The sequence below is a fragment of the Cygnus olor genome, chromosome 4, assembly GCF_009769625.2.
Source record: "Cygnus olor isolate bCygOlo1 chromosome 4, bCygOlo1.pri.v2, whole genome shotgun sequence".
Classification (NCBI taxonomy): domain Eukaryota; kingdom Metazoa; phylum Chordata; class Aves; order Anseriformes; family Anatidae; genus Cygnus; species Cygnus olor.
Window position 1 is genome coordinate 33,422,316 of NC_049172.1, and position 19,827 is coordinate 33,442,142.

The 19,827-nt window shown below is 34.7% G+C and overlaps 1 protein-coding gene across 6 annotated transcripts in view; it reads left to right on the forward strand.

Annotated features, from left to right (window-relative positions):
- LRBA (LPS responsive beige-like anchor protein) overlaps window positions 1–19,827 on the forward strand; it is a 396,366-nt gene that overhangs the window by 89,812 nt on the left and 286,727 nt on the right. For 3 of the 6 annotated variants that reach the window (XM_040554872.1, XM_040554875.1, XM_040554877.1), the window contains 4 exons: window positions 3,712–3,845; window positions 12,661–12,739; window positions 12,855–12,988; window positions 14,726–14,787. In XM_040554872.1, the coding sequence (XP_040410806.1) occupies window positions 3,712–3,845; window positions 12,661–12,739; window positions 12,855–12,988; window positions 14,726–14,787 (409 nt within the window). Of the gene's footprint in view, window positions 1–3,711; window positions 3,846–12,660; window positions 12,740–12,854; window positions 12,989–14,725; window positions 14,788–16,864; window positions 16,983–19,827 lie in introns of those variants that run through there. The other 3 variants (XM_040554874.1, XM_040554876.1, XM_040554878.1) reach the window with 2 other exon arrangements.

The window sequence follows — 19,827 nt, forward strand, 5'->3', positions numbered from 1 at the left end:
GCATATTATGACAATGGATGTCATAATTTATAAATGCAACCAGAAAGTCTAGAGTTAACTGAAATGGTGCAATACTTAAAATGTTAAGGAGTAAAGTATATTGATGGTTTTCTTTCATGTGACATCAGTAGCTCTTTATGAGGTTGCTGAATGTTTGTTGTTGTTCTGATGAAATTAATGCATGATTACAGAAGCTTTAAAAACATTATTTTTGTAGATCTACTGAAATATACTACACCTATTTATGGATATTCTATTCAAATATGTAGCAATAGTTAACTTTTTAAGAAGTACTTATTAGGTTAGCTACAAAAAAGAAGTCTTCTGTGTACTCTTTGAAAGCAAGCGTCCTATTTGATAGAAGCTGAAAGCACATTAATTTCTAAGACAGTATTTGATTTATTAAAATGATATATTTATCATATTTTCCACATAGTTTATTTACAATATTTAATTGTGATTTTCCACTGTCATATGTTTTTCTGCTAATAACATTGATTTTACTTATATTAGCATTTAAATAATCTTGTAAGAAATTTCTGTTTGAGCAGTTACATTTACACCTAAATATTCAGGAAAAAAAAGTTGGTCAGTCATGTGGTTAAAGAAGTACATTACAATAAGTAAATTTTACAACAATTAATGCAGTAAAAGAATTAAGTTGCTTCAGTGTTTTAGTTTATTGTTCTTGCAATATTTGAAGCACTTTTGAATCAAGTGATTTTGGTAACTGGCCAGAAGGCAGAGGGAAAGTACATTCAGGGCTTGGGATTTCTTTATATAATGTTTTTGGACAATACCTGGCTCTTCTTTTTGCTGTGTGCTTCAAATTGACGTTTTGGAGAGGGAGGAGAAGGGACCTTTTCAAACCTTTGTAGGTTTGAAGGTGAGAAGGTACGCAAAAGATCTTAGATGGCAGAAAGGACTGTTGTGGTTATTCACTGCTGTCTGACACAGTGAATAAAAAAAGTAGCATCTCCAATTCCTTTGCTTCAATGCACCTCTCCTTAGGTAGCTATACAGGATCTGGCAACTTATTGAAAGTGCTCCCTCAGTGCAGCTACACTTAAGCATGCTGAAGGTCAGTAGGAGTTTACAGGAAGGAATGATAATATATAGTGTTGTGTCAGAAATAGCACAGAAAATGGAAGACTGTTATAGTTGGGATTTCCTTTTGTCTCCACCGATTGCTAGGTACAGAGGAGCAGCATTAAGGTAACAGATCCATCTGTACACAAGCTTCCTTACTGCCAGTCCTTACTGACTTGTGCTGTGAGGAGCTTCTTGTAGTAATGCTGTTCCTGGCTAAAACTCCTTGATCCTTCAAGCATGTTCATTCCTGCATTTCCCTCCAAAAGGGGGAGGCATTTAATATCTGAAATTAGAAGAATTTCACACAGTTTTGTATGTATAATATATTTAAGAAGTAGGTCAGAGCTGGCCTTGAAGTCTTGAAATACCAGCTGCTTCAGAGTTGCTGGGGTTCTTAGTTGAATCCTGCAGTAGGATCAGTAGCATTCATAGACATTCAGAGGACAGAGCCATTATGATTTGATGTTTTGAGAGAATTGTTCTTGACTTCAAGTCCTAGAAACATAAGACTTTCTAACTGTAAAAGAGGCCCTAGAAGGTAACTTTATGTCTTCCAGTTTAAAATGAATTACATTAATTATATATATTTTTGGATAGGCGCTACCTGTATGTGCACAGTTGCCATCTGCACGTTGCACCAGAATTAGTCACTAAACATTCTACCATACCACCTTGTATGCAATATAATTGTGGGTGTATTTCCTAGCAGCAAATGGATATTTGTTTCTGTAACTTAGTGGATATGCAAAGAAACGTTTTCAGCTTGTGTTTTGAGACCACGTACAGTCCAAATGAATAGACACACTTTTGTAACATGTATGTTCAATTTGGGTTAATATTATTGGTCAATATTTCTTGAATTGGGTACAAGAACCTAAAATCCATAAGGGAGTACACCTGGATTTCAGTGCTACATCGTGGATATTGGGGAAATATCCATATGTTTACTGTGTGGATGCATCTTCTTTCTACTAAGTAAACTTGCGTTAATTTCTGAACCCCTTTGAGATATTTGAATGTGCATTACAAAATTGCAGTAACGGTTTCCAGACAGCTAATATCACAGAATATTGAGCAAAATATTCCCTTGTTATACCTGGGTAGTGCAAAATTAATTAGTAATGTGAATATAATTTAGAAGTCAATCTGAAAAAATGTTTTTTTTTTTTTTTTTTTTTTGTTAAGATCGTTGTTTTGGGGAAACTGACATGAACATATCAGCAAAATTCGTGGTTTAGGCACAATATCCTGACTTGGGGCTCAGGTGTTGTTGCTTCTATTTTTTTAGTGTATAGTTAACATTAGCAGTCACCCTTATAATGATGTGACATGTACTACCTCCCAAAATGGCGGCTGCCTACACCTGCCATTAAGAAGGGTTGATTTGGTCAGTAACATGGTCTAGCTTCTGTGACATCATTTGGATGAACAAGGGAGTCAAATAACAATCCATTCTTTTTTTCATGCTAGCAAGAATGATTTTAAAAATACTGGACAGAACTTTTTTTGATTGTTATTATCACACCTGAATTTGGGTCAAGTTTCTGAGTTACTTTATTTAGAAAATGAATATTTTAAAGCTATTAAGGGAATTCTTTCAGTGTGTTGTTATAGTACTGTCAACAAAAGATGTGATTAAATAAATTGAATGTTGAAGACTTTCAGCTTACGGTTAACACCAGGTAATTAAAAGTAAGCGCTGCTGTGGGAGTGCATTATATATCAGCTGTACTCTTTACCTCATTAGCTGGGTTTTTGCATGTTTATGGAGCTAACTTGCAATTAAAAATGCCTTTAACGTATGCTTAACAAGGCCTTTTAGGTATTTGGAATAAAGTACTACAATTTAATTGAAATTGGTATAGCATAAATAGATGTGTTCATAACATATGAGATAAATCTCCATGCCTAACTTGTCACTTTGCATCTTTTCCTCTTGTATAATCTTTAGTGCTGACAATAAGGCCTGAAATTAAACTTACATAAAAAATAGAGATTCTCTCTTCAACTCCGAAAAGCGTTTTGATTTATCAATCAAGTTTTCCTATGTACCAAGTTACACTCAAATTTATGTTATCAGCTATATTAATATTTTTATATATTATTATATTAGCTATGTTTGGGAGTTGTGTGTATGTTAGTATGTGCACTCTGAGATTGCTGGGTGATTTTTAATTATAGTAGATCCTTCTTCGATTAATATTCAGTTTTGCATTAGAATACCAGAAAGAGTATACTGTGTAGGTAACCCTCACTGTTAATTGTATCTCACTTTTCATTGTGAATCCTCTGATATCTTTTGTGAGTAGTTGTCTGAAGTTAAAAGTAAATCTTGGGAAGCTAAAATGATAAGTAAAGCCTACTTGCAAGTCACTTACCCTGCTGATCCTGTAATTATATGTTTGTTTCTCAGTGATTTTGAGAAAGTGGATTAGATATTAAACTCCCATTGAAAACTAAACCACAGTGAAGTGTCCTTTATGTTAAGATAGATTGCCAAAGACGATAACAGAAGAAAATAGAGAGGGAACAGTAATTTGGCAGGACATGGAAATGGATGTCCTAGATCACATGTGAACCTTCATATGGTGGTATTTGTCCACTTTTTGTCTTCTGTAGGAGTGTTGTTGTACCACCGAAGAAATCAACCATTTCCTCTTCTACAGCTGCTATGGGTATTCCTGCAAATTCTGTCAGTGTGGTTTCTTCTTTAGATTCAGCCCAAGCCCTAGATCTGTCAGGAGAATCTCCCGGTGAGTAAAAGTTAATTGGATAACAAAACCCCCAGCCCTTCCACGCTTGCTTCCCCTTTCCCCAACATCCATTTGAACACAAACAAACAAGTTTTTGTTCTATGATCTTCTAATCAAGGTGAGTTTTTCAGTATGTATCCAGGTATTAAAACACTGTAGATGAGAACAATCGTTTTTCAAACATGAAGTCATTAGTTGTTTTCAGTGATAATACTGATTCAAATACATATATTAGCTGTCTGTATACCTGTCTATATGTGAGTCTTGCTTATATTAAGAACATTGATAGTTATTGCTGGTTATATTTTCTTATTGGGTAATATGTCAATCTGGGAAGATTGTATCTTATACTTTTTTTTTTTTAAAACTACTGGAGCGTATGTGGTATAACATGTCCTAAATTATCAGGTCAGACAAAAGAGACCTCTGTATCCTGCATGCTACGTTGTCTGTATCTTTGCTATATGCTCTCATATAGCAGCTTGCAGGCCTGCATTTGGTATCTGTGCATCCAACAAAGACTGGTACCAGATACTTCACAGGAAAATAAATGTGACTCTAGGTTAAACTGGACCAATTGTCAGTGACATTACGTGGGTTCATAGATATAAGATTTCATTCTTTTGGATGTTTTCTGATCATTTATCATGCAGATTGTTTTATTCTTAGTTTTGATGCTGTAGATACAGAAGTTAAAAATAAGGAAAAACAAACAAAAAACAACCCCAAACCCTTCTGTTCAAAAAGCAATAAATTACAAAAATAATGCTCTATTTAAAAAACAAAACAAAACTTAAAAAAATTTTTTTTTTCTTTGGGGAGGGGGGGTACTCCTTTTACCTCCTACCCAAACAAATGTAAATGTCTGATTTCATTAATGCAGTATAATTAGAAAATTTCTCAAACAGATAAAGAAAAACAGGAAAACAGGTATGCTAAATTAACTCACATTTAGTGTAAATACAACATTCATTTTTTTGTTACATAAAATATATACTTATTTATAAATTTTAGGGTATGTGTCCAAGGATATATTTGTTAATGCTAAGTAAGACTGGAAATTATATAGAAGTGCTTCCAATAGCTTTAGCCTGAGGTCAGATTCAATGTTGATGCTGAACTAATTGCTTTGGACAGTTTTTTCAGTGGGGACAAAATTGAGTATGTTGTTTATAAGCAAGTGGTCCTTTGAACCCTTACTCTCTCTGGTTGTTCCATACGAGATAAATGATGTTTAACCTTATACACTGTGTCAAAGGCATGCTTTTCTACTTAGCCATGCTTAAGTCGGAAGGCTGTGTAGGCTCACATGATTGTTTGTGCCCATGAAGTTTAATGTCAAGTCTTAAAACTGATTTGCATCTTAATCAAGGAAATCTCAATTTATGTCTGATTGTTGGTGTTTCTTTTCAATGTTTGAGCTTCCTGTTTTCCATTTTTATGATCTTACATCCAAATTTCAAAGACTGAGGGAAGAATGTAATCCATTCTCATGTCCTTTTGTGTCTGGAAGATATTTCTTGTCATTTTTAACTGCTCCTTACATTTCTTAGGGAAATCAGAAAGATTTTGTTCCAGCCAAGATAAATGAAATGAAAAGCTATTGAAATCTAATATGTTCTTATTCTTTGCAAAAGGGAGAAGCTATTTAGTCACTGAAATCACAGAGGGATAGCACTATGCTAGTCCAGGAGTAATGTTTGGACTAGGAAAATAAGCTGTCTTAAAATGCTAAAGTGGTTTGGGGAAGATTGACTCTTAGCAGCTAATCTGTTTTTAAAACTATAAAACCTTACCTGCTCTGAAACTGTTATTTAAAATAATTTCTAGTGCATTAAATTCACATGTGTTTACCCAGGTTAGATATGGGCTTAATTATTACCATTTCTGAAGTCAGTATTTATTTGCTTTTAATTGAAACAAATCAGATAAACACTGATCTTCGGTTTCATTCAATCTTTTAAAGAAGCATAGAATAAGAATAAATGTCCTGGTGCCTGTGGAATGTATAAGAAATCCAGACAATAAACAATACTGATGTAGTTTGTAACTGTGTGGCTTCCAGCATGTCTGGGAGTTTTGGCAAAAAATGGACATCTAATCTGAACCGATATGAATAAAAAGAAACTAATCAGGATTTTTTAATCCTTATATTTTTATATAAGACATGTTTAGACTGGCAATCTAATTAATTAGAAGTAGTAGTGAAGGGATAAATGAAATCATGCCTTAAACCGATTAAAATGTAAGACTTTCTTTTTTTCTGCAGTAAAGTAGTGGCATGGAAACAAAAAAAAAAAAATGGAGATATGGTGTAGTTTACATTTGTGTGGCTCAGGTGAATAGCACACATTTAAATTTGGAGTATGGTTCCATATAAGGGCTTTAACCTTATTGGAGTAACAGTAAGTGAGCTTCCTATAAAAACAAAATTAAAAGAAATTTCCCAAAGTTCAGATCATGTTTTTCACTCATTTTTGTCTCCTTGCAGTAGACAGTCAATGCTTTGTCCTTATTTTTTTTTCTTTTCAGTTAACATTTATTGTAAGTCTGTTTACTTAGTCATTAAGGAAGAAAAAATCTTTTTTTAAAAGCAGGTAAGACTGGGGATATATGGTAGAGAATGTAAGTTGTGAGCTTTCACATTTTTATATGAAGGCTATTTAAAACATTGCTACTTTTAAAAATAAATTTTAGCTGCTTTTTATGTCCATATATTTTATAAAGTGTTTAATAAGCATTTGTTTGATATGTTTTAAAAATGACTAAGCAGACAAAACCTTTACATATAATGCTCTATTGTGTAGGTTTGAGTTGCTTTACTACAAAATAGAAATGAGAGGAAGATATAGACACTGAAATAAGATTAAACAGCAAATGACAGTGTTTTAGTTGTAATGTTTATATAAGCATAATTTGGGAATAAGCTTTATGCAGTATGTGAGCATCCTCCATCTGCAGGTGTGATATCAAAATTGCATGTTGCAATATTAGTCTGTCAGTATAGTTCCAGAGGTCTTCATTCCTGTTTGTCTGTGCTCTGAATTCATCAGCTTCCTTCCCCATGTTTTCTTCTAAAATTTTCATCTTGCCTGTAGCTCAAGGTCTGTGAATATCTCAGATATTTGACCCTTAAGATTGTCCTGAGCTCACTGGACTTTATATTGAGTGGATGTGACATGTCCTGGCCTACCAAATAGGAAGTGCTGACAAGTTGGAAAGATAACCATCTGCGCTCACTCTATACCTCTGATATTTTGAAAGAAGGCGAAAACATGTTTTGGCCTCATAAAGTGTGGCCTTTTTAGTAGAAGTTTCTTCATCCTCACTTACTCAAGCCACTGAGTATTTCACAGCACAAAAGGCTTTTCCTCAATACAAATGTGCCCCTTGTGGTTGAAACTTGTCTTTGACTATGTTGCTGATGATCTTTGGGTTGGTCTTCTGCTGGAATTGTTATCCCAATCGTTAAAGATCCCGATAATGGATGGAGAAAATAAAGCCTCTTCATGGCCCATGTTGAGCTGATCATTTGTCTCTTGCAGAGAGAGCATGGTATTGAGCAGAAGAGTATGATTTACTAGTGATTACCCAAGGTGCAGGAATTTGAGTTGTTTCTTACTTGAATTTACTGTAGCCTGAACATGAGATTGGAGTTTTGCACATACAGTGTCCAGAAGGGCTGTTGGAATGGCAGGACTTGGTGAAGGTGTCTGAGCTATTGTGAATGTGCTAGTGAGATACTTGTAATTTTGTTTGTCCCTTAGTTTTCTTTTTAAGTGTTTCAGTTATAATTGTAATGTTCTGAAGTGGCATTAACTTTTTTGAACTCTTTTGCAGTTTGTATTCCCAGTTTTATGTGATGCTCTGAGCATCTATGTTTATGTACTCGAAGGATTTCATATGTGTATTATTACTGTTTAAGGAATGCAATTTTGAGACTTTTCCTGTTCAATTTGCTTGCTCAAGTATCATTTTTTTATAAAGAGGGAGTATGAAAAGTCTGTGGCAGGCAGGAGTGAATTGCATCTTGTCTGTACTGGCGCTCCAAGTGTAGAAAGTGCTGAGAAGTTCCACTCATTTTCTGTTGTCTGCTTCCTCCCTCTCTTGCCAGTTTTTGAGGGAGAGAGAGAGAGAGTTAGAGGAACAGAAACACACACGTGTGTGTGCGCGCACACACTTTTTTTTGCCTCTAAGCCGTCCAGAGCTGGTTGCAGGATTTCTGCTTCTCTTGGGTAGAGGTGTGGTCTGTTACCAATAGTCTGAAGTAATAAAATAAGAAGGCCGTGTTAAATGCTGAGGTGAAAAAGGAGTTGGGTGCTTAAAAGGAAGCTGAGAATAAGCACTAATATGAGATTAAAAAAACCAAGTTGACTCCTTTTTAGTTCTACATATAGGAAAATGTAAGTTTTCTCACACAGCTTGCTTCTTTTGCAAAGAAGAATAGTATTCATTGATTTTTAGAGAAGTGAAAATAACCTTCAAGTCTTGCAATAGAATGTTAGTGGGAGACAAGCAAAAATAAGAAAAATGAAAGTGAAGTGAGTTACCATCAGTGCAATAGTAGTTCAAGAAACTCATTGAACTACAATAACTATTTCCAAGAGCATTCCGACTTGACTCTACCACTAGTTGAAGGCTAGTTACCAAAAAGTTTCATGATGCTTTTAAAAAATCTCAAATGTTAATGATATGCAATGGAAATGGTTTAACACTATTTCAGTATAAAAACAGTTTTAGAACAACTTCACTTTAGAGTGCACCATTGTTTTGTGAAATCTGTTTCGGTTTAACCTGCAGACGTGTTTATGTAACAGATCCCTTATATTAGCTTGTAAAACCTTTCATTGTGTTCTTTCATTTTACACTTCCAGTCCTGGAAGTGTATTTTTGAATGAGCTCATTATTTTACCAGGTACTCCTGTCATAAAGGATATCAGTGTATTTCTGTATGCTAGGTCTGTTGTACAAAATTGAGAAGTGTAGTTATTTAATTCAATTGTTTGTTTCTTACCTTGTCCCCATCCTCGCAGACTAAAATATATCATGCACTGCTTCTCTATTGCCCACACGTAGTTTATAAGTGCTTATGCAAAAACATAAGGATCTTAAAGGATCTTTAACAATATTTTATTGCTGGAAACATTATTTGTTTAGACCCTTGGGGACCTTGAATAAACAATAAGGTTTCACTGCAAGGGTGCTAGACAGATGATCTATTTGCATTTTCTTTTATGTTCTTGCTAATGTCTGTAAAACTGTCAGTTTGAAGGAGCCAGTTTATCAGTGAAAGGATAAGGAAGAGATAAGTTGGTTTAGTTCCACATGTTTGAAGTAGCTACTGCACTTACCCACATGTGTGTTGTGGATGAAAAAATGCTACTGAAGTATTTTTTTTTACTAAAGGCAGAAAAATATTAGAACAAAAAGCCATTGAGTTAAGTTAATTTTTTTAAAAAAAGTGCTTTTACAAAACTGAAATTGAATACAAAAATTACTATGCATGTTAATCGCATCTAAAAAAAAAAAAAGCAGCTGAAATTCTCACCTGTGATAAATCTGAGATTCACTTTTTAGTGAAATGTATCTGAGTTCGGAATGTGGATTTATGCGATAAGCATGAAGAAATATCACTTTATGTAGGTGCCTGACTTATGCTTTTGTCAAAATCAAATTATCAGTGCTTTTTTATGTCTGTATTTTATAGTTGATTTTAACTTAAAACTTACTAGAGTTTTCCACTTACACACTTTTAATTAATCTTTCTCTGTTATGCACAATTTGTTTTGATTTCTAGAAGGAAAAGTAATGCTCTCTTTGTGTTGTCAGAGACTTCCTTTACCTGTCACCATTTTTGCCAGTGCTATTGTGTGTTTGAAAAGAAATTTCCTCTGACTGAGCGCATGTCTGTTTATTAGCCTCATGATAGCTATTATGGCATTTCATTGTCCTAGCAGGTGTTTTCCTTGATTTTTTTCTAATTTTTCCTTCAGTTATTTTACTTGTGGCCTAAATACTGTAACTGACTCCTGACGTTGTGCTATGCTACTAAAGCCTCATTTATTTATAATGATATTTATGATATAATGATTTAATTATAATGATAAAATGATCCTAGTTTCCTCTGTGCATTTGGTGTGGTGGGATTTTAGTTGTATATACTTTTGATGACCTTGATGTACCCAGTGCATTACTGGTCACAGATCTTATGTGTAATAAAAAGCATGGACGCATTAGATAACAAAATAGTCTGCATGGTGACTTTCCTATTTTGGAGGCTTTGGCTACGATGTCAGTTTTGTATTTTGTTGAATTTCCTGAAGCAGTGTGCAGCTTTCAACATATGGGCAGTATATTGACATAAGTCAATTATAGGACATGTGGACTTCACAGTCTTCTCAAATTAGAGGTACTTTTTTAGTGAGAGCAGAGATGCTGGGCATTAGGGAGAAAGCTGTGAATTACAGTTAGTTATTTAAATATAAAAGTTATCATTAAGATGAATTGTTTTCAAATCTCAATCCAACAGGCAGTGGGGAAAAGGTGTTGTGCATATTTAGGTTACGGAAGTGTGTGTGTCAAAAAATCAATGTCAGTGGCTGTGCAGTATCCCACAAACAACTTGAGTCTTTTGAACCACTGAATCCTGTGGCTTTTCCCTTTCTGTGGCCTTTGTTTTCCTTTTCTGTAAAGCAGACTCTGTTCTAATTTTCAGCACATCGTTTGAATGCTTTTCCTTTGGGAATACCAAAAATGCTTTTTAGTGGTTTGACTGGGTGAAACCTGATTTTTTTTTCTTCTTTAAGGCATTCTATCTATGAATGCTAGTTATCAGCAGTAGTTTAAAAGTTAAGATTGAATAATACTTGCAGAATCTAGCTATCCCCCTTGAAATTTTCAGAAATATATCTTTGTTTTGCCTTGATTATATGAACTATTTTGGAAAGAATGCACAGAAATTAAAATTCTACCTTACTTTCAGCCATTGCTTTGTTCCCTATTTTTTTGGTCCCTCATTCTGTATGGCCCACCTGAATTTCTTTCTGACCCCTTAATCCCATACAAATGTCAAAATAAGAGCGTTGTGGTGAATTTAGGAAACAGGTAAGCAAATGACATTTGCAAAGATATCTCCTACCTATGAAGAAAGAAAAAGAAATAAGAAAAGAACTTTTCAGCATTTTGATGTATTGGTTGAATTTTCTAGTTTCTGTGTTGCCTTTGTAACAAGATTAGAGAAAAACATCTTCCCCCACGCTGAAAAAATACATTCTTGGGGGCAAACTGTCTGCCACTGTTTTGGAGCAGAAGTCTGAAATTTGGCAGGAGAAATAACCACAATATTAAGGATGTGTCCTTTGCCAACCTTTTACAAATTTATTCCACTTCAGTCAAGCAGAAAGACTTAAAGTAGCGATTGACACATTTTGGTAGACATTTTCAGGATCTTAATAACATATTTCAGAAAGGTTGCATTTAGCCGAGTTCATGCCACTGGAGGTGGGGTGATCAGGATTTTTTTTTTCTATAGTTGTAGTTCTGAGAAGGGTCAGGTCTTTGCTAAGCTAGATGTGAGAACTGAAATGATTGAACTCTTTTCTTTCATGCTTCCCCCCGCCACCCCACTCCAGCAGCACGGGAATCTGAAACTGGCGAGGTGAGAGGAAAGAGAATAGGACAGGGCCTTAAGTTGGGAAGAGATAGGATTGCAGATGAACTAGAAGCAGTCGTGCTCCTGGGAAATGCACAGAAATCTGTCTGCTAAGATTCATTCCTTTCTATAGTTTGGAATGCAATGCAAGATTTGTGAGTTTCACCATTCCTATCCTGTCAGCAAATATCTGTGAAATCTCTGGCTGTCTTGCTTACCCCCTCTCCATCATTGCTAATACCAATCCATGCTGCAGTATGAAGTTTGTGCTTCTCTTTATATACTGAACAGAAGAACTTAGTATTTACAGATTCCTATCCTGCCGTGTAGTGTCAATGTGACATAACAAAATTGCATTTTTTTTAAGTGTAGGATACATAAATGACAGGCTTTTCTATCAGCCTTTGAATAATTGATGTGGCCATGTTAATAACACGTAAATGAGGTTATACCACTGCCATTGTGCTAATGATGCTGACAGTGCAATGGAGAATGTTGTCATAGCTGTCTTCTCCAAATCCTGGTGTGGCAAAAACTTAAACTAGACTCTTGAAAAAGCTCAATGATTTTGTGTTCTGCCTCATTTTTAAACAAGTGTGTTACAATTTTAGGTGAAAAGTTATGGCTTTTCTGCTACTTAAAATTGGATGAGCTCTTCTGGTAACCGAACGATGTTATAAATGTTACTGTTGGCTTTATATTAGTATGTAAATTATGTTAGTAGTAGCAGTATACATTAGTACTTTAAGGGAGTATTAGGTATGTAAGACATTATGTGCGTCCCGTGCTTAAGGTTGTAAGTGTTCTTATATTTATTCAGGCAGACTCATGGCTGATAAAGACAGGAGGGATCACTGCAGTTTAATCTGAGGTCCTTCAAAAAACAATTTGCAGGGCTTCCTTGAATTAGTTTTTATTTGTGCTAGAGCAAAATTTAAAAAGCTTGCTGTGGCATATCTGGTAAATATGAATATAAGTAAATAGGGGTCTTCTGACGCATGACGTTTGAGGTACAGAGAAGTGCAAAGGTATACTTAGTCACACATGTATTTTAAAACAATGGCTTCTCAAAGTTTGAGCCTGAGGCTTTAGTTTCTGGTCCAGTTGTCTAAACTCTGCCATGTTTTCCTATATAATTTATTTATTTATTACGCCCTCTTTTAGGAAGGGGATCATCTAATTCGAAATTGCCATCTGTCCCTACAGTTTCTTCAGTGCCAGGAGATTCTGCTTCAAATATGAGGTAACTTCTTATACATCTATACCAATTCAATGTTGCAAAAACCTATGTTCCTTTCTATGGAATTTCTGCAGCTACTTTTTTTTTTTTTTGCTAATCATATGTATCTTTCTATTAGTATTACAGACAGGCTTGAACATGCTTTGGAAAAAGCTGCCCCGCTTCTGAGAGAGATTTTTGTGGATTTTGCTCCCTTTCTTTCTCGGACTCTTTTGGGTAGCCATGGGCAGGAGTTGCTGATAGAAGGTACAAGTAAGTTTCCGTTGAAAAAAAAAGTGGCTTTTTTTGGTTTTATTTTATCTCGGAGATGCACAATGTCTATTTTTAATGGTGGCTCTGCCCTAGAAGCTTTCTTCCTGCCTTCCCATGCAGTGCTGTCCACAGGATTTTGCTGCATCTTCTTCCTTCTGTCTTTACTCCTCTGCCAGAGGTCATTGTCTCCTCATCTTTGCAATCCGTCTGCCTGCTACCTCTTTGCCTACATCTCATCTGATAGTTTCCTATATCTCATTATGTTGGAACATCTGCTGTTATGTCTTTCTTAGTTTTCTGACTCTTCCAGGGAAATGTCTCACAGAAGCTGATGTCTGAAATAATGTGAGCATTAAAAAGAAAACTTGCTGTTAAAGTCAACACTTCAACACAGAATTAACTGTAGAGTGTAGAAAGTTCAGTATACAATGACCTTGCATTTTGACTGTGATGCTGTAGTAGTGGGTCTGTTGGGAACTCTCTGCAGAGGATGTTATGGTGCATCTTTTGCATGTGAATCTGCTTCTTTCTTTTTGGTTTCTCACTGAAAGGCAGTAATGCAGGTAAGAAGAATACATTGAGAAGAATCCTCTGCCACTTCTGAGACAATGAAGATGAAGATTCAAGTGTACCACAACAATTGTGGCTCTTCCTGGTGTTGATTTTAAATGATTGAGTTTGGGATAATGGAGTTTTCTTTCTACTGGTGTTTTTTTGTCTTTTTAAAAACTAGTCTCAGTCCTGTAAAGCAGATGTTAATGCCCTTAATTTAAAAAGTCATGTTTATTGCAACAATGCGCTTTTAGTAGCGAACACCAATTCTTCAGATTTCTCTTAATTGTTACATCATACAAAACTGTTATTACCACCCATTTTTAGTTTGAAAATTGCAGTTTTTGTGTCCTATTTAGTTGCATTTCTCTGTCTTAAGATAAACATAACCAGGTTTCAAAGTATTTTGACTGTAATGTAGATTATATATATGCAGAGATGAATATATTGTAGTTAGGATGATAAAAAAAAAAAAAACCACAGCAAAAAAATGATTGGGAGAATTTGAACTGAGTAGACAAAAATAAACACACCAAACCATTTTGGGGGCCAAAAGAAAAGTCATAGACAATCTCAAAACAAAACAACATGCAAATACAAATAATAATAAGTCAAATTCATTTATAAACAGTTGAGAATATATAATAGGTTACTGCTTGTGCTTCTGCTAAGGTTTAGTGTGGGGTTAAAGGTCAAAGTACTAATAAGAGTGTTTGGGATGTCTGCTGCCATGAAACAAAATGGAAACTTGATTGATAGCTGGGGGCTGAAAGGAGAATGCGCAATGGAGAAAGCAAAGGTCATAGAGCCATTTCCCTTCTCTGCATATATAATGACCCAATCCTTCAAGAAATAGCAAAATGTAGATACACTGGATTAATATAACATATGTTAACCACACTTCTGGTCATTTTGAAATAAAAACATTTATGAAACTCTGAATATTGGAGGTAATGTATTACAATTAGTTGCATCTTTAGATGCAAAGCTTCAAATTTATGATCTTCCTCACATAGTTTTATTTTGTGCTGGTAAATTAAAAAAATTAAACTGTAAGTGGTTTGTGAATTTCATCCTTCTTTGCTTGTTGAGACGCTTCTAATCTATTGTACTTTGCAATATTTTGTGTTAACAAATGATGCTATATAAGCATGTGTTTGTCTAATATTTTTTTTCTTTTTCTAGGTCTCGTGTGTATGAAATCTAGCAGTTCAGTTGTGGAGCTAGTGATGCTTCTTTGCTCTCAGGTGAGATTTACATAGTGTCTGAATTGCAGTCTTTGAGCACAATGGGAATTGCGGTTGAAATTTTAAGACTGTGTAATTATTTAAAAAAGGTTACATGCAAGGCCTTATTGACATCCTAAAAAAGTTTTCTGATACTAATTGTGACTATTGGGTAGGAAAGAGAAGACACTAAGGGTTTTATGTTACCTTACTGTTGAGCGTTTACATAACCTCGATGTCGGTATGCCGACATAATTCTATGCTGTCATTTTTGTAAGATAAAATAGGATCAATGAAATATTAAGGGTATAGAACCAGATTGATTTCTGTGTCTTGGCATGTTGAATCCTTTGGGATGAGTAGAATTTTTCCTTTTGTGTCGAGGTTATGAAATGAGTGATAAATACTTTTGAAACCCTGTCATTCTTAATTGATATGACAGGTAATAAGGATTTGAGAAAAATATAAGAAAACAGTCCTGGTTGTCAGCTGTTTGGGGCTTCCTACGTTCCTAAAAGCAAAGTGATTTTAGATATTTAAGAACCTGAAAATCGCCTCTACTTGTGCATAGAAAATAGCCTAAGGAACTTTCTTAAAATTGTGATGAAGGAATTAATTGGGTTTTCTTTTTGGTTCTTGCTTTTTTTTTTTTTGTAATTAAATGGAAGAATGTTTTTATTGAGCCTTTCTTTTGGTGCCTTAAAAATGATACCTTTCTGGTAGTAAATTCCCCTACTTAAAACTTTAAAATAGCCTTTTTTAATGGGAATGGTATTGGTCTAGAGGTCAAGGGTTCTGACCCATTTCAAAACCTTTGACCTTCATTTACAACCCTTATGGTTTGCTTGCCTGACGAATAAGGATAATGTAAAATTAATGTTTCTTCACATCGATTTATTCGTTTTAGTGCCTATATTGCCAAATTTATTTAGAGTGTGCTGATAGACATTTCATGAATACAAATGAAAGAATCATAGAAGGTGTGAAAAATCGATAGTCTGCATTGTCAATAAAATGCAATAAGAACAATTACTTGTGGAGATTACACCTAATAGATTTTTACAATGAACTAGTGAAGAGTAGTTATGTTTTCTAGCGAGCTTATTACTAATGAACGTATGTAGAACTTTGCTTATCTAGTTTTCCATCTTCCACAGAAAAAAAGTAGTTTTACTCTGAAAGGAATTTAATATTCTTCCTGGAACTTCTGGAATTTAGTTATTTTACATATTGTCACGTGGACATTGTTCACAACTTCTAGAATATGAATTTGCTGCTGATATAAGCCAAAAAAAGAATCCTTGCTACCAGGAAATTCATATGCAAGTTTTAATATTAATTTATTAACGTGCTAGAGTAAAACTAATCTGAGTACTAAATATGTGTCTGACAGCTTGGTGTTACCATTTTAAAAATTAGGTTTTGGTATGCTTGCTGCTTGTTTCAATAATTAGTGGTTGACTTTTTCTTTTTTTTTTTGGTAGGGTAATCTAATCTTTTAAAAATCATGTTTTGCTCTGTACTGTACGTCACTTGTTTGGTTTTGGGAACTGGAAAGGATAAGGAATAAATGACGTGCTCTAATGCATCTATTTGTCATACGTGTCACAGTGCCACTTAATACTAATCTAATCAAATTGAGGATATAGTGATTGCTTAGCAGTGCTAGTTGCAGAGACTTGAGGTTGTTCTTTGTGAAATAGTAGAAATAAACCAATAAAGTCACAAAGACCTGGAAGTCTTTTTAGAGTTGCATAGCAGCTGTAATTTTTGGCGCAATATGAAAAATGATGTGAGAAATGAATCTAAAATTAGCTCCAGATGTATACAGATTGTTCTGGGGTGATAATTACATTTTTCACTTTGAATTTTCCTAATTCAAAGAGGTCAGCATGGCAATCACAGAAGTGATTTATTTTGTTAAGAAGTGAACTGTCTTTTGCTACATGAAAGCCTGAGAGATATGAAATTGAATTTCAAGACGACATTTTACAGATACTGGGAGGAGATGGGGTTGAGCTTGATTGATTTTTTTTTTTCTTTTTCTTTTTTTTTTTTTCTTTTGGCCAAAGATAGGGTGGGAAGTGAAGTGATATCCTTTTGCTAAAATTTTAATTAATTTTCAAGAGGAGATGGAGAGGATGAAGTGCCAAAGATCAAAAGATCAGGTCAAAAACTAGTTTTTAATCACATAAATAATGTGCCATAGTTGCAAAGTAAGTATCTGCAAATTTGATTTAAAACTTCACAAATTTGTCAGCCATCATATTGTGAAATTGAAAGACTGCTCTGATTAATAACTTTGGTGTTTTTGTTAACCTCTTTGTGAAAATTAGTTTTAAACATTGTATATGTGTAGTAAGCACTTGGTTTGTTTTTCTAAAAGATGTTGATTTAGATTTATGACTGGAATATTTTCTTCTTTCTCAGAAGTGCAAAATAGAATAATAAAATTTCACAAGTAATTTTTTACCCATAAAAATGAAAAAATGAAACTCGCAGGTGAAGTGATGAAAAAACTCAAGACAATGAGAGTTCTATGAAATTGTTACACCCTGCTCAGACCCTTTCTTGTTTAAATTTTGTGTATTCAGGCATTTGGAAAAAGTGTACTGCTTCTGTGTTTTGGTTTTGTGTTTATATTTTGACTCATTGTTTTATGGTTTACACAAAGTAAAAGGAGAAACAGGTGGTTTGAAATACAGACAAAAGGCTTTTTCTAAGACAAAAAAAGTTGTGTTTTGATAGACACACTACATTTTGAGACATGTGTCTGTGTGTATACTTACATTTATATAAATCTATCAAAACATAAAGAAATCCTTCATTTAATATTACTGCAAAGTGTTCCTGCTTATTTGACATTAATATCATTTTTGAAAGAATCGACGTTGCATTCAAGGCCACTTTATAAACGCGTTGTGTTGCTCATCCTAATTCAGTCTGACACACATTCCAATAACACTACCTCCCTTCTAGGGTTTAAAACTAAATTTATGGCTCAGCACTGTGAAGTGCATCATTTAAAAATGGTTTCAACCCAAAACATCTAATAAATAAATAATGTGTATGGCTACTCAGTAGCAGACTTTCCAGACTAGAAATCATTCCATCGGATACTCAACAGTCCACTATCGGAGAGGGCTGTCAGATAAATCTTATAGTAGCTGCATTCATGTCCTGTAAATCACATGTTATTGTCTGAGCCTTCTGCCAGGTCATCTATTCTTTTCCCATTTATCAGAAATGCATACAGTACAGTGAACCTAGAAGCACCATCTAGTCTGGCCTGGCATCCTGTTGAGGTAATTAAACCAGCCAAAAGAGTGAAGACCTGTGTCTACTATCCCTTTTAAATAAGTGACGTCAGGATGTTAAAGATGCTCACCTGCTATTGTGAGGCAAGGTTTCTGCACGGGGAAACTGTGATATCATCCTTGGAAAAAGCATTTTCATCTAAAATGACTCTTGCTCTATGCCCTAAAACTCAAAGGGGCACATGTGAATGAGTGTGTTTATCCATAAAGTAAATTTCCTACTGTGCATCCTTTCATTCGTCAGCTTTTTCCTTGAAATATTTCATTGAAATGGGAAAAACTGTCTTCTTCCATACTCTCATGAAGTTTCTAAAAAAAAAAAAAAAAAAAAAATAATTCTCCATTACTCACATACATGAAATGTTCATCCTATTATTGTAGATCCAAGGTGAAAAGGTACAAAAATAGGTGAAGTAAGTTCGGTTTTTTTCCTTGATGCCTTTGAATTTACAGAATTTGCAGCTCTTGAAAAATTCTTCATCCTTTTTTCTGTAGTAAATCAACTGAATTGTCACTGAAATATATGTAAGAGAACTAACTAGGTTCTTGTCGGATACATATTTTACTTGAGAGCTTTTTTCTACTGCATCTAAATTTTCTAGCCCAAAATCTTCCACTCACTGACTCCAGTACTGTTCTGCTATTGTAAAATTTTCTAAAATAGGTGGAAAGCCACCCAACCTTTATAAAAGTTTGGCAAATAAAAATTAACAAAAACTGCATAATGTTTTATAATCACAGCACCCCTCCCACACACACACAGATACACCCTGCTTGCTGGTTCAGTGTAGAAAAGCTGTGCGGTTCCTCCCTCTTCTGGCCTCTGTTGTTTCAAAGGGGTTAAGGACACATCCTTAACAGGTGATGGGATTTAGAAAACCAAGACCAATGCTTTAATACATTTAATCTCTAGGTGTTTTATCTTCTGGAAATATGTATGTGGTGTATTGCAATACAACCACATAACTGAGCTACTAGATTTATATTAGGCCTTGATAAGGTACATCTTTCATTGAGGAGATGGAAGAGGGAAGCATAAACTCTGATGCTCCAGAAGTTTGTGTGCAAGTATAGCATCTGTTCATATGGTTCAACGAACGATGATTACAGTTGAATATGTCATGTGCTGTGCTGATAGTTTTGGGGATTATTATTATATTTTTTGAAGAGGAAAGCATGATTCAAGGCTGTGTGCCTTAACATAAGGCAGAAAATCGGAAAAGAAACTGATCAGTAGCATTAAAGCAGAAGAAGGAATTATAATTATTTAAACAATATCAACATGTGCCACACAATCATGTACCTGTGAACGAACAAAATAGGATTTTGTGTTTCCCCCAAGGAAGCATGATATGATGGTAGTTAAGATTTTGATTTTCATCATACTTGTTGCACACCATCCCCCTCCTTCACCCTGGTACTTGGATGTTTGTAAAATTTCACATGATCTTAAGGCTTTCCTGGGTATTCTGTACTTGGAATTAAGCTTTGTATCAATGATCCAATTTCATTACCTCAGGAATGGATTTCTGCAGTGTTCTAAAAAGTGGTAAGCCTCTGAATTATTTGGAGACTTTAGCTGATGTAGATGTCTGGTTTTAGGTTTTTGTTATGTCCAGAGAGAACGTATTGTGGTGATGCACTGTGATCTGCACTGGTTCGTAATTTACTTCTGAGTGCAATTCCATGTGATGGATAGTCATAGAGATCACTGTGAAGTTTTAGCTGAATTGGGTAGAGGTTA